Below are 23,393 nucleotides of genomic sequence, written 5' to 3' on the forward strand. Positions count from 1 at the left end.
ACCTAATCTTGAAGTCTTCTCCAGAGTCTAGACCTGTGTTTCCTCAACTGTGTTCCACAGAAGAATATTAATAGCTAGTGCATTAAAAAGATGTCAAAAAAGTTTGAAAATACTGGACACTACATATCCTTCTTTTGAAGAGGACCATATAAGTACATGGAATGTTCGGAAGTCTTACAGCCAGGAAACCTACTTTATTTTGTTTAACCCACTGCTTCAAAACCATGCAACACTACTCTTTCCCATCTTTTTTTTTTAAAGTATACCTACTAATATCTTTCAGAATACTAGTTCTATCCTGCTTTAGACCAATCTTTATGCCATTGTGAAATTCCCTTTGAGTTGCTAGTAGTTCATACATCACAGGCATATATTTTCTTGAAAAACAAAAATCTCATAAAGTAGCGTTAAATTCTTTTTGTTATTTTTGTTTTAGACCACATCACATAGTTTGTGGGATCTTAATTCTCCAACCAGGTATTGAACCTGGCCCCTGAGCAGTGAAAGTGCGGTATCCTATCCACAGGACTGCCAGGGAATTCCCATGTTAAATTCTTGAGAAGAGATGAAATGGTGGTGGTGGGTAGAGGGGGAGAAAGAACACTCCATATCGCCCCTACATTTAAGAAAATATGGTATCCATCCTACTCACTCAGGCCTATTTGGCCATTTTTATCTTTTATTAACTGACTATGCTTCATGCTCCCACTAGCATATCAATCACTGAGACATGACATAGACTAATCCATTCTAAGTGGATTAGTACATATGGTAAGGGTATCCATGACGACTTCCCTGGAATTACTTGTAGCCAGGGTGTATGATGTAAGCAAATATAGAAGGTTATAACATAGATTCCTAAAAAAGGAAAACTGAGGAAAGAACCACCAAATAAGACAAAGTCTCTGGGTAATGTGCACCCTCCTCCAAAGTCAACAAGGCTACAGAATGGTATGTGCTGCTCACAGGAGCATTTGCAGCCTTTAGACATGATTAGGGTACAAGAAGCAAAGAAGAAATATATCTACTCAAGAAAATTTAATTTCATTCATCTGGTATCCTTTTCATAAAATAGTTTCATAAATTTTCCTCTCATTCTTTAAAACAAATTCCACTGAATCTAGTTTAAAATTTCAAAGTAGTTTCAGGGACAAATCCAAGAAACACAGCACAATTTAAAAAGGAAACGTAGAACCAATTTCACAACTAAGTATGAGCACTCAGACTTTTTTTCAATATTAACCACAATAAATCCACTGCACACTCTCAGTGCAGGGAATAGCCACCACATGTAAAAGAAAATCACTCATAAAAAAGGTGTCTTAGATACCTGGCTGGGACTCTTTTTTGAAATGAGATCACAGTTGCTTGGATTTGAAACCATACATTTTTTTCCCCTATTAATTTTCATTTGACCTTTTTTCACCTGGGTAAAAGGATCACTCCCAATTCAACACATGTGTAAATGTAAAATCCACTTACCTGCACAAATCCGCATGCTGTGAAGTCCTCAAACAAGGGCAGACTTGGACGGTCTTCTCTATAGATGGTAAGTTTGTACGTGGTCAGGGTCTCACCCTGAGTTGGAGATTTATCCACCACAAGCACTGAGATTTTGTTCATCCCTAAACCCAGAGAATAGTTGGCAAAGCTGGAGAGAGAACAAGAAAGAGAGAGTGAGAATGAGAGAAAGAATCCAAATTGATTCATATATCAATATTTATTGGGTCAATAATTTGCATTAAAAACAGATAAGATCTGCACCATTTCATAAGAAATCTAAAATGTGAAATATTTTAACTTATGTTTCATTGTGCTTTGGTATGCCAACATTTATCTAGCAGAGCAAGTCAAGTCCCTTACCAATTATAGGGAAGGGAACTAATATTTATTAACCATCTGTCAAGGTCATACATTATCCCATTTAATATTTACCAATCCATACAAAAACTAAGGCTGTCCCCATTTTAAATATAGTAGAGTATGGTAAAGTCAGGGTTAGGACCCAGGTTGGTCTGACTTGAATTCTCTTTTCTTTCTATTATACTGTTTTAGCTCCCAGGAATGTTGAATGCATTTCGTTCCCTACAGCATGGGAAAATGAGTATGTTTCTTGTCATGGACATGGCATGTCATAAGGTTCTATCTTCTGTTCAAATGATAAACCAAAGAGTTGGTGACTCTCAAAAGAGTCATTAGGAAAAAAAATCTCATGAGACTAGGAAAGTTAGTGTTACCATGTCCACAAATTTTATCAAGTAATCAGCACCTGAATATTCAAAAACTCAAGGAGTTGGGTTGGGATAGAAGGAGGCTACTGTTAGGAAGGATTAATTCCTCAACAATCTAAAAACATTAAGATAAGAATAAACCCAGTTTTCCCCCAGTGAATCTTCTTTAATATTTCATATCACAAGATCCTCTGTCATTACAACATTGTTAGAAAGATTAAACACGAACATGGTTAATAGGTCATCATAGCACTTATGTGTTATTTTAACCACATGACATCTGTGAAGCAGAAGGATTTCACTCCCTGGCAATCCTCCAACAGATACTGTGCCTCAGGTCTTCTGAACCATCTTCAAAAGTTGTCTCCAAGGTCTGTCTCCTGCTAAGATGTCTACCCTCGGCCCCTATCAACGCCCTCATACCTTGGTCCTGCCCGTTCCTGCAGGTACACCCTGCACTGACTCTTAGAAGTCTCTGCTCCAATTGTCAGTGTTACCACATCAAATGGGACTTCAGAGTAATAATCTTTGATCTTCGGGTTAAATTCAGGATTTAATTCCAAACGCGGATGTGTGAAGATCTGCTTGATATGACATTGTGCATCTTTATCTGTTTAAAAAAACAAAAACAATGACAAAACACAACTGTGGCATGCATAAATGGTTAAAAATCAAATGTGATTACGGTTTTGAAAATTCTTTTGCATAACTTTGGTAATCACTGCTGATTTTCCATTTGGTATTCTGGTAATAGCTGATTTGTGGCTTCACCTGGATTTTCTACTTGCCAAATTTTGTAGACTTTACCTCATGTAACTGTTGTTGACTTTAGTTGATATTTTTTGCTCAGCCTTTAAAAATTTAAAGGCACAGCAGGTCAGAAAATGTCTCTCCAGTGAATTGATAACATTTCATAGCACTTATAACATCTATCAACAATACGTGAACCATGAACTTCCAGATGTTCAAGCTGGTTTTAGAAAAAGCAGAGGAACCAGAGATCAAATTGCCAACATCTGCCAGATCATCGAAAAAGCAAAGAGTTCCAGATAAACATCTATTTCTGCTTTATTGACTATGCCAAAGCCTTTGACTGTGGATCACAATAAACTGTGGACAATTCTGAAAGAGATGGGAATACCAGACCACCTGACCTGTCTCTTGAGAAACCTATATGCAGGTCAGGAAGCGACAGTTAGAACTGGACATGGAACAACAGACTGGTTCCAAATAGGAAAAGGAGTACGTCAAGGCTGTATATTGTCACCCTGCTTATTTAACTTATATGCAGATTACATCATGAGAAACACTGGGCTGGAAGAAGCACAAGCTGGAATCAAGATTGCCGGGAGAAATATCAATAACCTCAGATATGCATATGACACCACCCTTATGGCAGAAAGTGAAGAGGAACTAAAAAGCCTCTTGATGAGAGTGAAAGAGGAGAGTGAAAAAGTTGGTTTAAAGCTCAACAGTCAGAAAACTAAGATCGTAGCATCTGGTCCTATCACTTCATGGGAAATAGATGGGGAAACAGTGTCAGACTTTATTTTATTTTATTTTTTTAGGGCTCCAAAATCACCACAGATGGTGATTGCAGCTATGAAATTAAAAGACAATTACTCCTTGAAAGGAAAGTTATGATCAATCTAGATAGCATATTAAAAAGCAGAGACATTACTTTGTCAACAAAGGTCTGTCTAGTGAAGGCTATGGTATTTCCAGTGGTCATGTATGGATGTGAGAGTTGTACTATAAAGAAAGCTGAGTGCAGAAGAATTGATGCTTTTGAACCATGGCGTTGGAGAAGACTCTTGAGAGTCCCTTGGACTGCAAGGAGATCCAACCAGTCCATCCTAAAGGAGATCAGTCCTTTGGGTGTTCATTAGAAGGACTGATGTTGAAGCTGAAACTCCAATACTTTGGCCACCTGATATGAAGAGATGACTCATTTGAAAAGACCCTGATGCTGGGAAAGACTGAGGGCAGGAGGAGAAGTGACGACAGAGGATGAGATGGTTGGATGACATCACCGACTCAATGGACCCGGGAGTTGGTGATGGACAGGGAGGCCTGGCGTGCTGCGGTTCATGGGGACGCAAAGAGTCGGACACGACTGAGCGACTGAACTGAACTGAACTGATAACATCTATCAAACAACTGTTTAAATTGTTGTTTTAAATTTAAACAATGGGGGAGATGATTCTGTGGGGTAACAGAAAGGTACCACCAGGGAATAAGGAAAATTTCTTGATGGGAGTGTCATTAAACTGTTGCTGGATTGATGTGTAGCTCAGAAGCAGTAGGGTGGAGCAAAGAACGTGAAATCTAATATCATGCCACACACTTAGACATGAAAACCCCTTCATACTCTGGCTACCTTAACCTAAGTGCCCTAAAGTAGTGCTTTTGAAAGAAGCAAAGTGCTATTTTCTGGTCAGTTTTGTTATAGAACCTAGTGTATTACTTCATGGGCTTCCCAGGTGGGGCTAGTGGTAAAGAATCCACCTGCCAATATAGGAGATATAAGAGACGTGGGTTCAAGCCCTGGATTGGGAAGATGCTCTGAAGGAGGGCATGGCAACCCACTCCAGTATTCTTGCCTGGAAAATCCCATGGACAGAGGAGCTTGGTGGGCTACAGTTCATACACAGAATCCAAAGAGTAAGACATGACTGAAGCAATTTCGCATGCATGCATGCATGAGTATTACTTCATATCATTGATTCTAAGTCACTTTTTAAGAGTTTCTATTTTTTATGAGCTCAACTTTTACAAAAGTATCTTAGTGAGAAAAAAAAATATATATATATCTTTAGGCATATATAGCAGCCACCACTAAACTAAACATATTGTGTTCATATTTTGAAATAAACAAACTCAAAAGCAAATGTTTTCAAATAAAAATATTAACAAGTTTTTTTTTGTTCCAGAAAACTTTTTTATAGTCAAAAAACTTCAGTAAAGATAAAAATAGGAAATACTATAAAAATCAGTAAAATGAAAATGTCTTCTGTTGCCTTTAAGTAAGATTTTCAATGATATTTAACAACATAGCAACAAAAAAGATAACACCAAATCTGCCATAGGAAGCTATATACCTGAACTTAAAGAAAAAGCCTATTATTTTGTTAACTGCTGTCTCTTCCTTTATTATTATATAGCTTTTATACAATTTCTCTAAAATCAAATCTAATGATTTGTTTTCAGTTCTTTAGCATTTTCTCATCACCTCTATAATCTAGACCAAGCTCCCAATATAGCTTACAAGACATTTCCTAACCATTTCTTGGCTTCTCCCTCTCATCTCCCACCATATTCTAGACTTCGTGATTCAACAATATGAAAACTTTTATATTTCTTTTTCAGACAAGGAGACAGATATACCACCAACGTTATAGGTGTTTTATTCTACATCTGAGAACTAGGTGTCAGCTTAACTCCCATCTTGCCCTTAAATGATGAAAGTGAATAAATTTCACTCACATTCTATGATTGTTTTCTCAACTGAAATAAAAGGAATAAAGAAAAAAGAACTACTTGAGGGGAAATGTCATTAAACTGCCATTGGACTGATACATAGCTTACAGACAGTAGGGTGGAGCAAAGAATGTGAAAAAGCTACTCAGGTACAAATTAGGAATAATATTACAACTACTCAGGTACAAAGAGAAGTTGTTTCTTTCTTAGGAAGAAGCAACTACTGAGGTACAAATTAGGAATAATAATGCAATACATATATTGTAATTTCATTGTAAGGAAAAAGTCAATAAAAATAACTAGTTAATTGATTGATTTTACTTGTTACCAAAGATTGTATCTGGGTGATGAAGGTGGACTGCATCTATAATTTCAATGATTCTACTAGCTCCTAAAGTGTTTTATAATAAAGGAGAAAAAAATGAAAGGATAAGGGTGAGACTGTGTTATTCGATTTCATCTTGAAAAGTACCATAGCTTTTCATTCAAATTCAAACACATTAATAAGACATTCATTTTTTTCATCAGATTTTTTTTTTTTTTTGGCATGCTCTATGCTCAAGGGACTGAGATAAGTACAGTAAAAACTGGCTGTTTTTGGTCATGAGATCTGATTCTGTTGGATACTGTGAACCCAAGGTAACACTTTAAACAAGTTGGAGTTCAGGATATGGAATGTGCTTTCAAGATTACCATTTCCTAGGCAGAAAGGGAATATAAATACACACACTATACTTTTATTCTTAAAACCAGATAGCTGAATAACAAAGTGGAAGATTTTTTTTCAAAATAGTAATCATAGGAAATATGCTTTAATTTTATATATTTTAATAAAATAGTGAGAGTTAATTTCCCTGTAGTTAATATTTTGACTTAATAGTGAACATTTTCAATGAGGCCTGCTCGTGGTGGTTCAGATGGTAAAGAATCTGCCTGCAATGCAGGAGACTCAGGTTCAGTTCCTGGGTTGGGAAGTTCTCCAGGAATAGGGCATGGCAACCCACTCCAGTATTCTTGCCTGAAGAATCCCCATGGACAGAGGAGCCTGATGGGCTTTAGTCCATGGGGTCACAAAGAGTCACACACAGCTGAGTGACTAAACACTCTGCCCATTTCAACACTGAAAATCAGACCTAGAAGAGAGAAACTGAGTAATCATTTTCTTAAGCAAGAAATTATTTTCTTTAGCAAGTGCTTGTTTTTGGTTTCATCAGAAACTCTTCAACTCTGGCTTAAGTGCTGCATCCTAGACCCCTGCTTGAAAGCTGATTTCATCCTGACATCATCTTCAACTGAATCATCAGTGTTGCTGCCTACAAACACCTGGTGTTTCCTTGGCATTCTTCCCAATCCAGTCCCAACTTGTCTCAAGCCAGCTTACCTTAGCTCTGCAGAGAACCCATTGTGAGGCAAGGTGGGAGCAAGCTGCTGAACACATTTGGCAAGTACTTATGGGAATGCTGTTTGAAGTCTTGGTTGCTTTTAATGGATTTCTTTTAACCGCAGAATTTTGTTGCCCTCTTGAGGGATAATCGTAACTCACATTAAACACAAAAACAGCCTAGACACTGAAAGATAATCCCACCTGTTCTAAGGCATCATTGAGTTATTTTTTTAATCTTAAATAAAAGTAGGAAGATTAATTTTGAAGTCGCAGGTATGACTAGTTTTTAAGCAACACAGAAATCTGAGCAAAGTTGAAGTGCTTTTTAACATGTTCACATCCTCTACATTATGTTACCTGGGAACTGAGCAAAAATGACATTACCTTGTATCGTTTTTCTACTTCATAAATGAGGAAACAAAAACCAAAGAGGGGAAGTGGCTTTCCTGATCTAACCCAGAGCCTGGCCCACTAGACCCTCAACAAATGTTTATTTTAATCTTGTTCCTAGTTTTCTCAAAACTAGTCCTTTTCCTATCACACACCAGGTACCAACCAGTTTCCCAAGGGAATTGAGTAGTATGTACTTTTCTAGAAGTGGGAGATTGGATGGTAAGTGCAGAGAGGGAATGGTATAATACCTGTTACTTTTTACTGGTTAGCAGTGTTTCATTCAAAATGGTATTTTTTCTTTAAAAAGCTTGTTGATTCTGTTAAACCACATTTTGTATCACCTCTCAGCCTATACTGATTTTAATGAAAGCATTAAAACATAATTGCATTTTAGAAGAGACAAATTGAATTGGAAGACTTTTATTTATAATAAATTAGACCTTGGCCCATAAATTGTATTGTTCTCACCTTTAATGATTTATCAGAACAGATTTTTTTGTGAAAGGCTAAATTTTCAGTGTATGTTTTTATATATGCATGTGTGCTAAGTCTCTTCAGTCGTGTCCAACTCTGCAACCCTCATGGACTGTAGCCCTCCAGGCTCCTCCATCCATGGGCTTTTCCAGGCAAGAATACTAGAGAGGGTTGCCATTTTCTTCTCCAGGGGATCTCCCCAACTCAGGGATCTAACCCAGGCCTCCTGCATTGCAGGCAGACTCTTTACCATCTGAGCCACCTTAAAGAGCTCATTACAAAATGCATTTATATTACTGATTATACCTTGATAAAAGAAATTCATGAATTTTAAGAAAAAAATAAATTAAAATTTGGCTTAAAAACTTTTAATTGTTATAAAGAAAACCACACGTAAGTGCTATCCATTGCATCAACAATCTGACCGAAACAAATCACCGCTGGATGGTGACAGTCCTAAAAATCAATACACAGAGAAGATGCCAAGCTCTTCCATTTAAGTGGTTCCCATAGCAAAGTATTAGCACTATTGGGGCCCCTGAAAATAAGTTTGGAAGTTACTGTTCTTAAATAAACGAAGATACAATATAATATTTCATTTTATAAAATGGAAAGTAAAAAATAATTATGCAAAAATGACAAATACTGACTCATTCGGAAAATGCATAACTTCTGAAAATTTACTCAAAATACATTATCATCCTAATGATCTCCAAACTTGATGATTTATACAAAGCAGAGGTCTGCCTAACTACTGATTATAATTCTCAAATACTTTCATTGGAACTCACCATTATGGCAATGCATTTCTTTGGTTTCATTCATAATTTGTGGAACCACAGCTAAAAAAGGAAATGTACATTTAAAAAGGAAAATATTAATTAAAATACAGAGAATACATATCCAGGTGTCTGAAACACAGGTTAACTGAATGAAACATATTTTATTATTTAATTGTTATTACATTAGAAAGCACTTCTAAGTTCAACTGAAAGCTACGGTAAGACCAAAGAAATGATTAGGTTAAAAATAACAGAAAAATGATAAGTTCACATAAGAAAATATTAAGAGAGAAAAATGAATGGTCTAAATGCCATTCATTACCTGAAGGTGATCTATCAAAATTCCTCTTGTTCTATTATGATCTTACAACTATAATTTCCCAAATCACTAGAATCACATAAATTCCATCCAGTTGGTTCCACTGACATTTACTCTAAGTTTCTGAATTCAACCAAACATTTATCTAAAAAACTCCTAAATGGAGATTGATGGGACAAAGTGGGAACACTCATAGTGCTTAAAGAAATCATTTAAAGATTTAAAACATGGTGGGAGAGAGAAGAGTAGTTCAACATCAGTTCTTCCCTTAGCTTAGTGCTTCATTTTATTAAGTCAGTGATTCTCAACCTCTACCATGCCTCAGAAGCATCCGAAGGGCTTGTTAAAATATAGAATACTGGGCCTTAAACCCAGAGATTCTGATTCAGGAGATCTGAACTTTCTAAGCTTTCCAGATGATGCTGATGTTGTTGGTCTAGGAGCCATACACTCAAAACCACTGTGTTGGATTAAACCTTGATTTGTAATAGGAAAACTTTGATTTTTTTAAAAAAGACATGTGTACTTTTCATCTTCTTAAAATTATAAATATTTTCTTTTCATGTGACAAAAAGCTCAAAATTTTTTTAGAAGAAAAAATATAGGGAACAGGTAAGACTAAGAGAGAAAATCAAAGTCACTATTAATTTCCCTTTAGGTCCATGTGGCATGTAGTCAAATGTTTCATTGAATAATATATCTTAAACATCTTTCATGTATAAATATTTTCCTATATATTAGGGTGGATTTATATTTTACTGGATGACTATGAGATGGATAGATAACTTCACTGACTCAGTGGACATGAATTTGAGCAAACTCTGGGACACAGTGAAAGACAGAGGAGCCTGGTGGGCTACAGTTCATGGGGTTGCAAAATGGACATGACAGTGTCTCTGTTATGAATAACAACAAATAGCTTAATCCATTCTACTATTACTGTGATAATGGTAGTTGTTATTTTTTCCTTTATAATTTATGCAATTAAATTTTTGGGTACATTCTTAATTATTTCCTTAAAATCAGTATCTAAGAGTGAAATTTATGGCATATATGAATAACTTTTAAAGCTTTTATTACATGTTGTTAAATGGTCCCTTAAGAAATATACACCCATCAGCAATGAGAATGCTCATTTCCCTACACTCTCCCCAGCTCTATGATATTTAAGAGGAAAAAATCTCTCCAAATTTGAGGGGAAAACAGCATTTTTCCAGTCTAGTTTTAATTATTGACTGCTAATAAAGCTAAACATTTTTTATGATTTTGGCCAAACAATACTTATTTTCATGTTGAAAGAAACAGGAGGACATCTTTTACCTTTTTTATTTTCAATTGCATCAAATGGTACTCGTGGTTTTTTAATGTTTCCATCTTCTGTGAAAGAATTCCTGCAAATGCAATATCAAACAGTCCTGGATCAATGCACTGAACAAAATTCATGGAAATTACATCTAACACACTATCTTTTTTTCCTGTGTGAACACAGTTATTTTGATGAACACAAAGAAAAACGTTCTGAATTTCATTCCTCTAAACTGGCATTCTTGTCTCAAGTGAAGTGGATGGAAATCTCATCATCTCTAATCAGCAGAAGCCCATATGAAGAAAACCAGGGCAAAAAGTCACTCTTTGGTCCAAAAGGGAACAATCTCTGATAGCCTAGGTCCAACAGAAGTGACTCAGGAATACACATTCTTAGTGGAATCTGTTTGGCTAAAATTACAAAGTCTTGTAGCAAGAAGCTTTGGAAACTCTGAGGCACAGACTGAGAACATCCACATAATCTAAGAAACTTAAGCGTACCATGCAGAAAATAACCTGTCTTGCCAAGACCTCTATCCTTAAACTCTGATTAACAGGGATGAATATTAAGGGTTAGTTATATCTTGGTGTGTTTGCCTCATTTTTCTGTTGTATAACTAAATGCTCAGCCAGATTGCCCTTTAAATCCTCAAATTTAGGACCCAAATAATCTAAGTGGCAGACAGAAAAACTGTTGGTCCTTATAGAGAATACCAGGCAGGATGTGACTTGACTTCACTGTGCTATGTTGGGAGGCTCCATTTCTACTGCAATGAAACAGAGATAACAATGCTGGCCTTACTTCACAGGGATGCTATGAAGATTCAACAAATGCTCTGTGTTAGTTTAATTTTATAAAGATTTATTGTCCCGGATATTGTATGGGACACTGTGGTAGAGATGAATAAGGCATTTTCAATTGCCTCAAAATATAAACATTAGATAGAAAATTAAGAAGAATCAGGAATTAAAACTATTGTTAATGATGGAAGGTGTGATAACTTTATTGCAGTTTTATTTTCAAGTCTTTTTACCCTATAGTATATGCAATGATGTAATCGGGGTGAAAAATAACATGTCGAGGACTTTAAAATACTTTCCTCCTCCCAAGGAAGGAAAAAATAGATAAAGCAAGCATGGGATGAGATACATTTACTATAAGTTTGAGTGCCAGGCCAAGGTAAAAAAAAAAAAATTTTATTTCATATGAAGCAAACACTTTAAGTAAAGCACATAAAAGATACAACCTTGAAATGCATATAAAATGATTTTTATAAAAGTTACTATATCAAGGGAATGAAATGTTTTGTATGTTAAGGCATCCCCGAAGTGAGTTCTTGTGTAATTTTTCGAATAACTTGTTTTGAAAATGTGGATTTTCATGGAAAGCATGTGATTAGAGCAAATTACACCTGCTACTTTATTTCCAGTGAAGTGAAAATTAACAGACAGTACACACACATTGATTTTAGTGTTTTCATTCTGTTCAGATTTCCACTCACTCTGTTAGGACCCTTGGATTCTGAGCCTCAAGGCACAGACAGAAGTGGTCACTTTCTTTAAATGTTGCTTTTCTGTCTATTTGTCCTCACCTTGTTGCTATAAGTGGAGGATGTTTATTTAAAGTGTGAAGGAAGTCGTTAAAACCCACAGATAATATAGGTACGTAATACTGGCCTTTAGAGTATGAAAAACTAGAGGTGACCATTGTGAAGCTAGGGGCAATTATGAACGACTACATCTGACCTTCCTGTCAGCATGAGATCCTGGTATAAATAATAAGACCAGAAAGAAGAGGCCAGGGTTGTAGTTCCAACTCAATTAGCTGCTCGGCTTGAGCAAATGACCCATCTTCTTAGCACCTCAGTTTCCTCATCTGGAAAATGTATATGACACCGATCCTTCTCGTGATACAGCATGAATGATAATTAAATATATACATACATACTCACTGGTAAATTTGAAGATAATTAAATTAACTAGTCTTTCTTAAAATGGCCTAGAAACAATTTATCTAATTGTTTCTTTTTTAAATTAAATTTATTTATTTTAATTGGAGGTTAATTACTTTACAATATTGTATTGGTTTTGCCATGCATCAACATGAATCCGCCACGGGTGAACATGTGCTCCCCATCCTGAACCCCTCTCCCACCTCCTTCCCTGTACCATCTCTCTGGGTCATCCCAGTGCACCAGCCCCAAGCATCCTGTATCCTGGATCGAACCTGGACTGGCGATTCATTTCTTATATGATATTATACATGTTTCAATGCCATGCTCCCAAATCATCCTACCCTCTCCCTCTCCCTCTCCCACAGAGTTGTTTCTTGATAAAGATTTCAAGTTTACTTATCACAGTGTTAACTTAGATAAGTCTTTCAAACTTATCTTGCTTTTCCTATAAATGAAAGAAAAACATTTCGCCCTTTTTAGATGTTAAGTGACCTTTGGATGGTATAGGAGCAGGAAAGAGAAAGTATATTAATACTTAACTACTTATCTGTGATGCAGCATACCACACGCCATGCAGTATATGAAGCTTATCTGATATAGTCTCGAAACAATTCTTGGTAGGTTGTATAATCCATAATTTACAGGTATGGAAACTGAATTGCAGAGGAAAATCTTAGCTGCTGTAATTAGTAAAATCTAAACCTAGGATTTTTGAATCCAAGTCTGTTTGATTCAAAAACGTCCTGACTTTTTCTAACTATATTTAACAATGACATTCAGTAAATTGCATTGTGGGAAAGAATCAGTTAGGGTTAAAATTAGGCTTAAATCCAATATTCTGAATTTAAGACAAGTCAATTGCTTAACTGTGTAACAAATGTGGACCTTGAGAGAAACTTGGAGAATAAACTTTCCAAGCCTTGCATATCTCAAAGGAACTTAACTTACTTAAAGTTAAAAACAATACTTAAATAGACTTCTTGGTAAATCAAGTCTGCTCTTCCTCTTTCGATAATGATGAATGAGACAGTCTTCGATTGAGTGAGTGCAAAGAACAAACAAAGGGACATTGAGCTATATTATTTAAAACCTAACTTTCAAATAAACAAAACCTTCTATCAATCCTATTACTTCAGAGTATTGAGGGAATAAGGCCAACTGCATAAAGTTGTGGCAATTAAAGTGAGTTCTGGACCTAGGAGACGTTCTAAGAATTCTTCAACTATGTGATTATTTGTATTTTTGAACTATAAAAAAAAAAAAATGTTCCTCTAGGGTTGTTTTCACTGTCTCCTGAGGCAGAAGGAAATAGGAAAGTTGGTAGAATTGAGTCCGTTCACGAGGGTGACTTCAGAGACACCGACGAGCATGGCACGGTCATCTAGTCTTTGATCCCTCTAGGTGGTTGGGTTTATTTCTGTTTTCCTGGCAATAGACAAGTCAAATACTTACTTAATTCCATCATATAAAAGGGAAGTAGACTTAGCTGGCACCGTGGGCACTGCCCCTTCCTCCACTGACTGGGGGTATCATTATGTTCACTGGACCAGCAGACTCTTATTTCCTCATTACTACCCCTCATTAGAATGGAAGTGGATGGGGGAGGCCAAGGACCTTTTCTCCTGGCCAAATGCTCCTCTCTGAGATTCCATCTTTAAAAAAAAAAACTCTAATCTTGCGGTAGAGACAGACATATTTATAAATTTGGATATGTTTTGTCCAGAATAAACTCATGCCTCAAAAACTCTAAATGAATGTTCATACCATCCTGGCCTCCACTCTGACGGATAGTTCATAAAATAAATCTCACCTAATTCTTTCTGTCTGATGCTCCTGAAATTCAAGGATATATATCACAGGATGAAACTAGCTTGAAACTTTTATTTTTAAACTTGACTTTTGAGTGGAGTCAAGTCTTGCTGGTTTGAAAAACTGTTGGATATATTTCTGTTACAGTGTTTGAAGACCACTAGAATCATTATGGTTTCAATGTTTTAAAGAAGCGTATTTTCCAGAGCATGAATTTTTGGACACACTTCTTTTTGTTGCTTTCTTTAATGTAGGCAATGCCTTTTGAAATCAATCTTTAGAGATTTTTGGGGTTGCACAATTCAAATTTGTGGCTCTCTTACCATTCCAGCGGGTGTGGCTCTGCCTTTTTATTCAGGAGCTGAAATTGTTCAAATACACTTAAAAGAGACCAGTATTGCGTCAGGATGGAACCAGGTTTTCCCATAGGACTTGTCATACCATAAAATTCACCAATCAGAGATTGAAATCCAGGAGTAGTAGACGGGAAGAGCTGAGAAGGAATATTCAAGAACAGAATATCAGAATAAGTGATGGAAAAGAAAATATAGTATTACTTGGGAAGGCTTTATATTTATTCAGATATTTTAATTAGGCATTTATTTTAAAATATATTATCAGTACCATAATTTAATTTTCTGTGTTTCTGTCAATGTAAAGGTCACTTTTTATAAGGAACTAATTTTGCTGATGTTTATATTTTCAAATGCGGTGAATTTTATTTCTCTTTTCATTGAATGAAAACAGCTATCTCCTTTCTATAGATACCCCAAAACAGCTGAATAACAGAGTTAGGTAGCAGGAAAAATAAGATGAAATCCTCTTGGATTATAAGTGTCTTATAAATGTCAGGGTGAGAGATATTAACCCGACCCAAAATAAAAAATCTATGGTCATCCTCTTTCTATTCTGAGAGTCAGATATTAATGTTTGCCTTTTCTCCTATAAAATAATTTTTCTATTCTTCACATTCTGCCAAGAGAAGTTCTTTACTTTCCTAATGTCTTAAATTAAGAATTCCTGAAGGATGAGGCCAGGTCTCTCTGATTATCTTTGTATGATATTGTGACCATAACTGTCACAAATGTAACACTTACTGTATTTAAATTAATTAAAATAATCCATCAACTAAGTTATCTTTTGAGTAATAAGCTTACTTTGAATCCTCTAAAATATGGGGTTAAGTAATAAAAACAAGTGTGAAACATTCACTAATTAAGCTAGTTAAAATTCGTACACGTAGCATCTGAATACAAATTTTTAAGTAAAAAATAAATATTTTATCCAAACATTAATAACAAATTATTAGTAGACTTTTAAAAATGCTACTTTAAAGAAACGCTTTATATAAACAAATCTTATGTAGAAAAATATGAATCCAATATAAATTATTTATATAAGGGCAGAACTAGAAACAAAGCAAGTATGAAGCATACAGATATACGTATAATGAATTATCCATTGATATTGATCAATAACAGAATCTAGGAAAATACATAGAAAATAAAATAAATGCCATTTATACTTTCAGACTGAACCCAGTAAAAGTTACAATTATTAATATTTACATTTTTTTCCCTTTGGAGTTTGCTATGGAGTTATAACAAACTATTTTATTGAATAATGTTTACTTTTATACAAACAAAAGGGGCATAATAAGCAGAAGGAAATTTTGGATACATGTAAATGTCCCAAAGCAAACAGCAAACTTCTTTAGAAAAATGTTAGCATTTCCCCCTTAAGAATTAGCAAAGCCTCCCAGCTATATTTATTCCACATTCTTTTACCTTTAGTAAGTCATGTATTATCTGCATACTCTTAAAGAATATGTATTCTGCTCATCTTAATCCTCATATCTCTAAAAAGAAGCTTACAAATATTTCTATTCCTTAAGGAAATATCTTCGAGTTTTAAGTAAAAAATCAAGTAGCTCATGGCTGATCTACTATAATCTCAGTAATCAAGAGGAATCAAAGGTCATTTTTGCTTTACCAGTTGGAATTGTCCCAAACTCCCGAGTTCCTTTATAAAAGTCATAATTGAGTTAATCTCCTCTAAAGACAGGCACCGATTTAGTTCTTTTTGATAATTTTCACCCTATACCAGGGGGAAAAAACACAACTCTTAAGCAATTGTTCCAAAGTCAAGCTATGTTTAGCACAAGTCAAAACCCAAATTTTAAACTCTAACAGCTGAGCTAATTAATTCTAAATAATGTAGCAACTTCAACTCGTCAAAATGATGTCAGAATACAAGAAAACTTTATGTTTGACAAAAGAATCTGAAATAGCTCCGTAGTGCTTTGGCAGCAAGGTTGGGAACTTGGGCCCAGAAGGACAGAATAAGTGTAACAGTTTGGAAAGGCAGGAGGTCTTTTTTTGGCCTTTAGGGAACCAAAGATCAGAGCAGGAAATTTACGCATGAACCTCATGTATGTCACACTGCCATTGTCACATTTCATGGATTCCAGTAAACAGACTTACCCCCACCCCCATTTTCCTCACATTTATTTTTTATAATGCATCCCTGAGAGCAAAAGATACACATCTTACTATTTTCTCCGGGTCAAGTGGTTCTAATTGTTTTAATGACAATCCACTGACTAAGGAAGGAAAACTGGGAACTCTAGGAATGAAGCAATACAATCTTAGGGAGACAAGAGTCTATAACATCTTAACTCCCAAAACCATCTCTCTGTAGAGGACCATTTGTTGGTGAGACCTTTCACATTCTACTTTTCCAAATTTTCCAATTACGGTTTTAAAACAGAAAGATACAGAGAAAACGATACTACACCTAGATTACTAATCTGTACAGATTTTTTCATACATCAAGAAAACTTGTACTAACAGATCACAAAAATTAACCAGTCTTCCTCTGAAGCACTATTCCCTAATCATCATCTAACTGTTAACCAGATGTAACTGCTTAAAAAAAAAGAGTATTATAACTTCAGCCCCTTGATTTTAATCTAGAGCACTAACAACTTCCAAAAGGTTCAGGTATTCCTTAACAGTATTCTATAATACTTAACATGCATTATGCATTATAAGAACAAAATTCCCTTGGGAATTAGGAGCTGATTTACTTCATTTTCAACTTCATTTACTTCAATTTCATCATAGTCAGTCATTCACATACTTAGTAGACACAAAAATAATATTGATCCTTACATCAGAAAAATATTAAGAGGTTTATATAATAGGTACAAATCAATTTCAAATGAATTATCAAGTTGCTTAACTGCACAGTAAAGAAAATGATACTTAAAGATGAAGGAAAAATACTTGTCAGTAAAAAATATGCGCTTACCTTAACTACGGCTGATCTATAAAGTCTCTGAAGTATCTCAGAAAATATGGAAAGGGAAGAGTCATTAGACAGGAGAAAACTGAAAGTATCCTTTAAAAGAAATTCTTCTATGTTTTGGTCCTCAAAGGCCATATCATCATCATCTTGAAAATTTAAATGCTCATGCACCTGTGAAAGAGTTAAATAACAGCAAATATTTTTTATTGACTCACTTTTAATGCAGTGGAATCACTTCTAAGACATGATTCATTTCCCGTTGGATTACAGATCAGAACTGACATCTAGTGGTCCTTTTGGAGGTCAACAATTTTATAAAAATCTAAGTACTGTTATTTCCAAAATATGATCCCCAGGTGGTGCTAGTGGTAAAGAACCCACCTGCCAATGCAGGAGACGTAAGAGACACAGGTTTGATCCCTGAGTCGGGAAGATCCCCTGGAGGAAGGCATGGTAACCCACTCCAATAGTCTTGCCTGGAGAATCCCCTGGACAGAGGAGCCTGGTGGGCCACAGTACACGGGGCAGCAAAGAGTCGGACACGACCGAAGTGACTTAGCATGCATGCAAGTAAGTACATTACTGTTTTATAGAATCATATGAGTTTATCTTAAAAATATCATTGATGAACTTGTGTTCATGGAAATAATATATAATACCTCTAAGCAATAAATTTTATAAAATCATAATGTAAACTATTAGCTTTGTGGGTAAAATAATGAATAAATGAACGATAAAAGATGTAGATTCATAAAATTTTAGAATTTTAGGGATAAATCTTTGAATCGACCAAATGTTTGCATCACGTATAATGCAATCAGTCTCCTTGTGTTATAATCTGAAAACCAGTCAATACAGTAGGAAGTCAAACTCTTGTTGAACAAATGTTTTTTCTTTTTTTATTGAAGTATAGCTGATGTACAATACTATGTAAGTTGCACATATACAATATATGTGTGCTGCATGCTCAGTTGCTCAATCATGTTTGACTCTTTGTGATACCCTGGACTGTAGCCCGCCAGGCTCCTTTGTCTATGGGATTTCCCTGGCAAGAAAACTGGAATGGGTTGCCATTTCCTACTCCAGGGTATGCATAAATTTTATTCAGTTTCTCTTGCCATATCATAAATTATCTTTCTATAGACTAACGCAGTCAACTTTTAAAACCTTCTTGCCACTAAGGGAAATTCTGGATTAAAAATATGTTGGAGGAGATGATATGAATGAGTTAATTTAAGATGAAGTAAAAGAATCAGAGTGTACAAAAAACATGCTTCAGTTTATATATATTCATACAAATACTGAAAACAAATATTCCAAAAATTCCTATGGTTTTAAAGTTAAAATATAGGCCAGTTTTAAACTAAATATCTATATTTAAAGAATAAAGGAGTTAACTTTTGTGAATAAGCTAGGTAACCTGCTATTTTTTATTAACTATATGTCTGCTACTGCTAAGTCACGTCAGTCGTGTCCGACTCTGTGCAACCCCATAGATGGTTTTAAAGTTAAAATATAGGCCAGTTTTAAACTAAATATCTATATGTAAAGAATAAAGGAGTTAACTTATGTGATAAGCTAGATCAGTCAGTTCAGTCACTCAGTTGTATCCAACCCTTTGCTACCCCATGAATCGCAGCACGCCAGGCCTCCTTGTCCATCCCCAACTCCCGGAGTTCACCCAGACTCACGTCCATCGAGTCAGTGATGCCATCCAGCCATCTCATCCTCTGTCGTCCCCTTCTCCTCTTGCCCCCAATCCCTCCCAGCATCATAGTCTTTTCCAATGAGTCAACTCTTGCCGTAAGGTGGCCAAAGTCCTGCAGTTTCAGCTTTAGCATCATTCCTTCCAAAGAAATCCCAGGGCTAATCTCCTTCAGAATGGACTGGTTGGATCTCCTTGCAGTCCAAGGGACTCTCAAGAGTCTTCTCCAACACCACAGTTCAAAAGCATCAATTCTTTGGCACTCAGCCTTCTTCACAGTCCAACTCTCACATCCATACACGACCACAGGAAAAACCATAGCCTTGACTAGACGGATCTTTGTTGGCAAAGAAATGTCTCTGCTTTTCAATATGCTATCTAGGTTGGTCATAACTTTCCTTCCAAGGAGTAAGTGTCTTTTAATTTCATGGCTGCAGTCACCATCTGCAGTAATTTTGGAGCCCAAAAAAACAAAGTCTGACACTGTTTCCACTGTTTCCCCATCTATTTCCCATGAAATGATGGGACCAGATGCCATGATCTTCGTTTTCTGAATGTTGAGCATTAAGCCAACTTTTTCACTCTCCACTTTCACTTTCATCAAGAGGCTTTTGAGTTCCTCTTCACTGTTTGCCATAAGGGTGGTGTCATCTGCATATCTGAGGTTATTGATATTTCTCCTGGCAATCTTGAGTCCAGCTTGTATTTCCTCCAGCCCAGCGTTTCTCATGATGTACTCTGCATATAACTTAAGTAAGCAGGGTGACAATATGCAGCCTTGACGTACTCCTTTTCCTATTTGGAACCAGTCTGTTGTTCCATGCCCAGTTCTAACTGTTGCTTCCTGACCTGCATACAAATTTCTCAAGAGGCAGATCAGGTGGTCTGGTATTCCCATCTCTTTCAGAGTTGTCCACAGTTTATTGTGACCCACACAGTCAAAGGCTTTGGCATAGTAAATAAAGCAGAAATAGATGCTTTTCTGGAACTCTCTTGCTTTTTCCATGAACCAGCAGATGTTGGCAATTTGATCTCTGGTTCCTCTGCCTTTTCTAAAACCAGCTTGAACATCAGGAAGTTCACGGTTCACATATTGCTGAAGCCTGGCTTGGAGAATTTTGAGCATTACTTTACTAGCATGTGAGATGAGTGCAATTGTGCGGTAGTTTGAGCATTCTTTGGCATTGCCTTTCTTTGGGATTGGAATGAAAACTGACCTTTTCCAGTCCTGTGGCCACTGCTGAGTTTTCCAAATTTGCTGGCATTTTGTATTAACTAGATGTCTGCTACTGCTAAGTCACGTCAGTTGTGTCCGACTCTGTGTGACCCCATAGACGGCAGCCCACTAGGCTCCCCTGTCCCTCGGATTCTCCAGGCAAGAATATTGGAGTGGGTTGCCATTTCCTTCTCCAATGCATGAAAGTGAAAAGTGAAAGTGAAGTCGCTCAGTCATGTCCGACTCTTAGCGACCCCATGGACTGCAGCCTACCAGGCTCCTCCACCCATGGGATTCCAGGCAAGAGTACTGGAGTGGGTCGCCAGTGCCTTCTTCAGCTAGATGTCTATTTTCCTGCATTAACACATAGCTTTATGCCACATTACTTCATAAATAGTGGTTGAACCATAAAAACAAAATGTGTGTTTGTTCCATGGAAAGCAGAGTGGGCACTGTAACTCAAATCATAGACTCTCCATATACTAGTTAATTCTTTGAACTACAGCAAGAATACTGGCAGGGGTTGCCATTCCCTTCTCCTGGGGATCTTCCCGACCCAGGGGTCAAACAAAGGCTCATCACTAGTGTCACCTGCATTGAAGGCAGAGTGTTTACTGTCTGAGCTACCAAGGAAGCACAAATATAAGTTTGTTGTAAGTTTGATGCATATTGCATTTATTGATTAGTTACAATGAATGAAAGCAACAACACACACACACACACACACACACACACACACACCCTTCAGCCAAAAGGAAAGCTCCCGTGAGCACTCTGGCATACTCACCTGAAGTACTACAGGGGACCTGACACTGCCGTAACCAATATCGAAAGTTAAAAGTTGAAAACAAAATCTGCATCTGAAATAAAAACCAGGGTAACAATAAAAAGGAATGAAATAGTGCCTTTTGCAGAGAGGTGGATGGACCTAGAGATGCCAGGCAGAGTGAAATAAGTCAGAAACACAAATACCGTATAGTGTCACTTACACGTGGAATCTAGAAAGATGGTAGAGATGAACTCATCAGCAAAGCAGAAATAGAGTCACAGATGGAGAGAACAAACTTGTGGTTACCAAGCGGGTAACGGGGGTGGGATGAATTGGGGGTTTGGGATTGACATATATATATATATATATATATATATATATTACTATGTATAAAATGGATAATTAATGAGAACCTTGGAGAAGGCAATGGCACCCCACTCCAGTACTCTTGCCTGGAAAATCCCATGGATGGAGGAGCCTGGTAGGCTGCAGTCCATGGGGTCGCTAAGAGTCGGACATGACTGAGTGACTTCACTTTCACTTTTCACTTTCATGCATTGGAGAAGGAAATGGCAACCCACTCCAGTGTTCTTGCCTGGAGAATCCCAGGGACAGGGGAGCCTGGTGGGCTGCCGTCTATGGGGTCACACAGAGTCGGACACGACTGACTCGACTTAGCAATGAGAACCTATAGGATAGCACAGGGTGCTCTACTCAATGTTCTGTGGTACCTAAATAGGAAGGAAATCTAAAAAAGAGTGGATACATGTATATGTACAGCTGATTGATGCACAGCAGAAAGTAACACAACATTGTAAAGCAACTGTACTCTAATAAAAATAAAATAAACACAACAGATGGTAACAAAGATGTGTTATATTTGCTATGTTTACTGTATTATTTGGTACTACATCATTAATAATCACTGTGGTTAAATTTCAACATCTATACTGATTACAAAGAGCAGTGGCTTAGATAATCTAAAATTAAATACAATTTATCTTTGGATTTGGAACCTGTTTCATTACCTACAGAAAATACAGATATATAAAAAGTATTCATAACTCATTAAATGAAACAATGAAGTTGACTCCATAAACACACAATATGGGAAAGGAACCTCTCCCACTTCTCCATGCTAAGCATTCTTATTCACATAGAAAGCATGATAAAACTTATATGGAGGCACCTCCTTTTCTTAACATGCTAGATTTAACATTTCCCTAGAAAAAGGCATTAAATTATATTCAAGTAAATTGGATGAGATGTGGAGATAAGAGTTATTGAATTTTGTTAATAAAAGCACATAAATAAAAATATAATTAGTCAATGGAAAGCATATATGATAAAAATAGGTGAGCTTGAAAGGGGTTACAATTTAAAAAATAATTTACATATTAACTGTGCTTTATTTTTTGTCACCACTGTTTAAATACTGTGAGTCTTTAACATACTCTGAACTTTTAGGGTCTACAAATTACAAAACATAAGTTTAGAAGTTCATACTTTATATTACATACAAATTTCCAAGTAGCACCTACTTGTGATAATTAAGATACATTTTCATTAACAATCAATTTTTAGAAGGTAGGTTTTTTGGGTTTTTTTTTTTTAACATTAAAATTTGCTTTTACCTTTGGAAGATCTTTGGTCCCAGAGTAGATGTTTCACTGAATACTTCAGCTGCTAGTAGGAGTTTGCTAATGGCTTCCCTCATGGTATCAAAAGCCTGAAGAGGTGAACTGGCTCTCAGGAATGTCTCAAAAAATGTTTGCAGCTGTGAACAAAGTAAAGGATTCATATGTTTAAAGGACAATTTCAGTTTGTCTCTCTATCATTTCCAAATGAATAATGTGAAAGATCTCTTTAGGTTATCTGTCTTTGACGCACTCAAAAAAACTCCTTAAAAAGGAAAATTTGATCATCTAAGATATATATAAAGTATACTGAAAGAGTATACAATATACGTAAGGTATATTGTATAACAAATATATATTATCACATATTATACAATGTGATATATATTATATACGTTTAAAAACATATTACAAGCCTTCTGATTGAATGTGGGATACCAAAATATCTCGCAATTTAAGTTATTTTAAAGGCGCTTACTCCATTTTTCTCCTCATTCCATGGCATCTCACCATGGAAAGTGAAGTGCAAGTATCACAGAGCTTGTGATCGAACTGCCAAGTTGAACGTGGGACACTTCATCTAGGTAAACTTGGACTTGCAACTCACTTGAATTTTTGTCTCTTT

General features: G+C 36.2%; 1 protein-coding gene across 1 annotated transcript in view; it reads right to left on the reverse strand.

Annotated features, from left to right (window-relative positions):
* CPED1 (cadherin like and PC-esterase domain containing 1) overlaps window positions 1-23,393 on the reverse strand; it is a 326,305-nt gene that overhangs the window by 147,053 nt on the left and 155,859 nt on the right. Inside the window, 9 exon segments of the mRNA XM_070369325.1 lie at window positions 1,483-1,651; window positions 2,655-2,841; window positions 8,754-8,804; window positions 10,384-10,454; window positions 14,456-14,625; window positions 16,125-16,229; window positions 17,445-17,612; window positions 21,150-21,222; window positions 22,766-22,908. Of these exon segments, the coding sequence (XP_070225426.1) occupies window positions 1,483-1,651; window positions 2,655-2,841; window positions 8,754-8,804; window positions 10,384-10,454; window positions 14,456-14,625; window positions 16,125-16,229; window positions 17,445-17,612; window positions 21,150-21,222; window positions 22,766-22,908 (1,137 nt within the window).

Source organism: Bos mutus, chromosome 4 (assembly GCF_027580195.1).
Source record: "Bos mutus isolate GX-2022 chromosome 4, NWIPB_WYAK_1.1, whole genome shotgun sequence".
Taxonomy (NCBI): Eukaryota; Metazoa; Chordata; class Mammalia; order Artiodactyla; family Bovidae; genus Bos; species Bos mutus.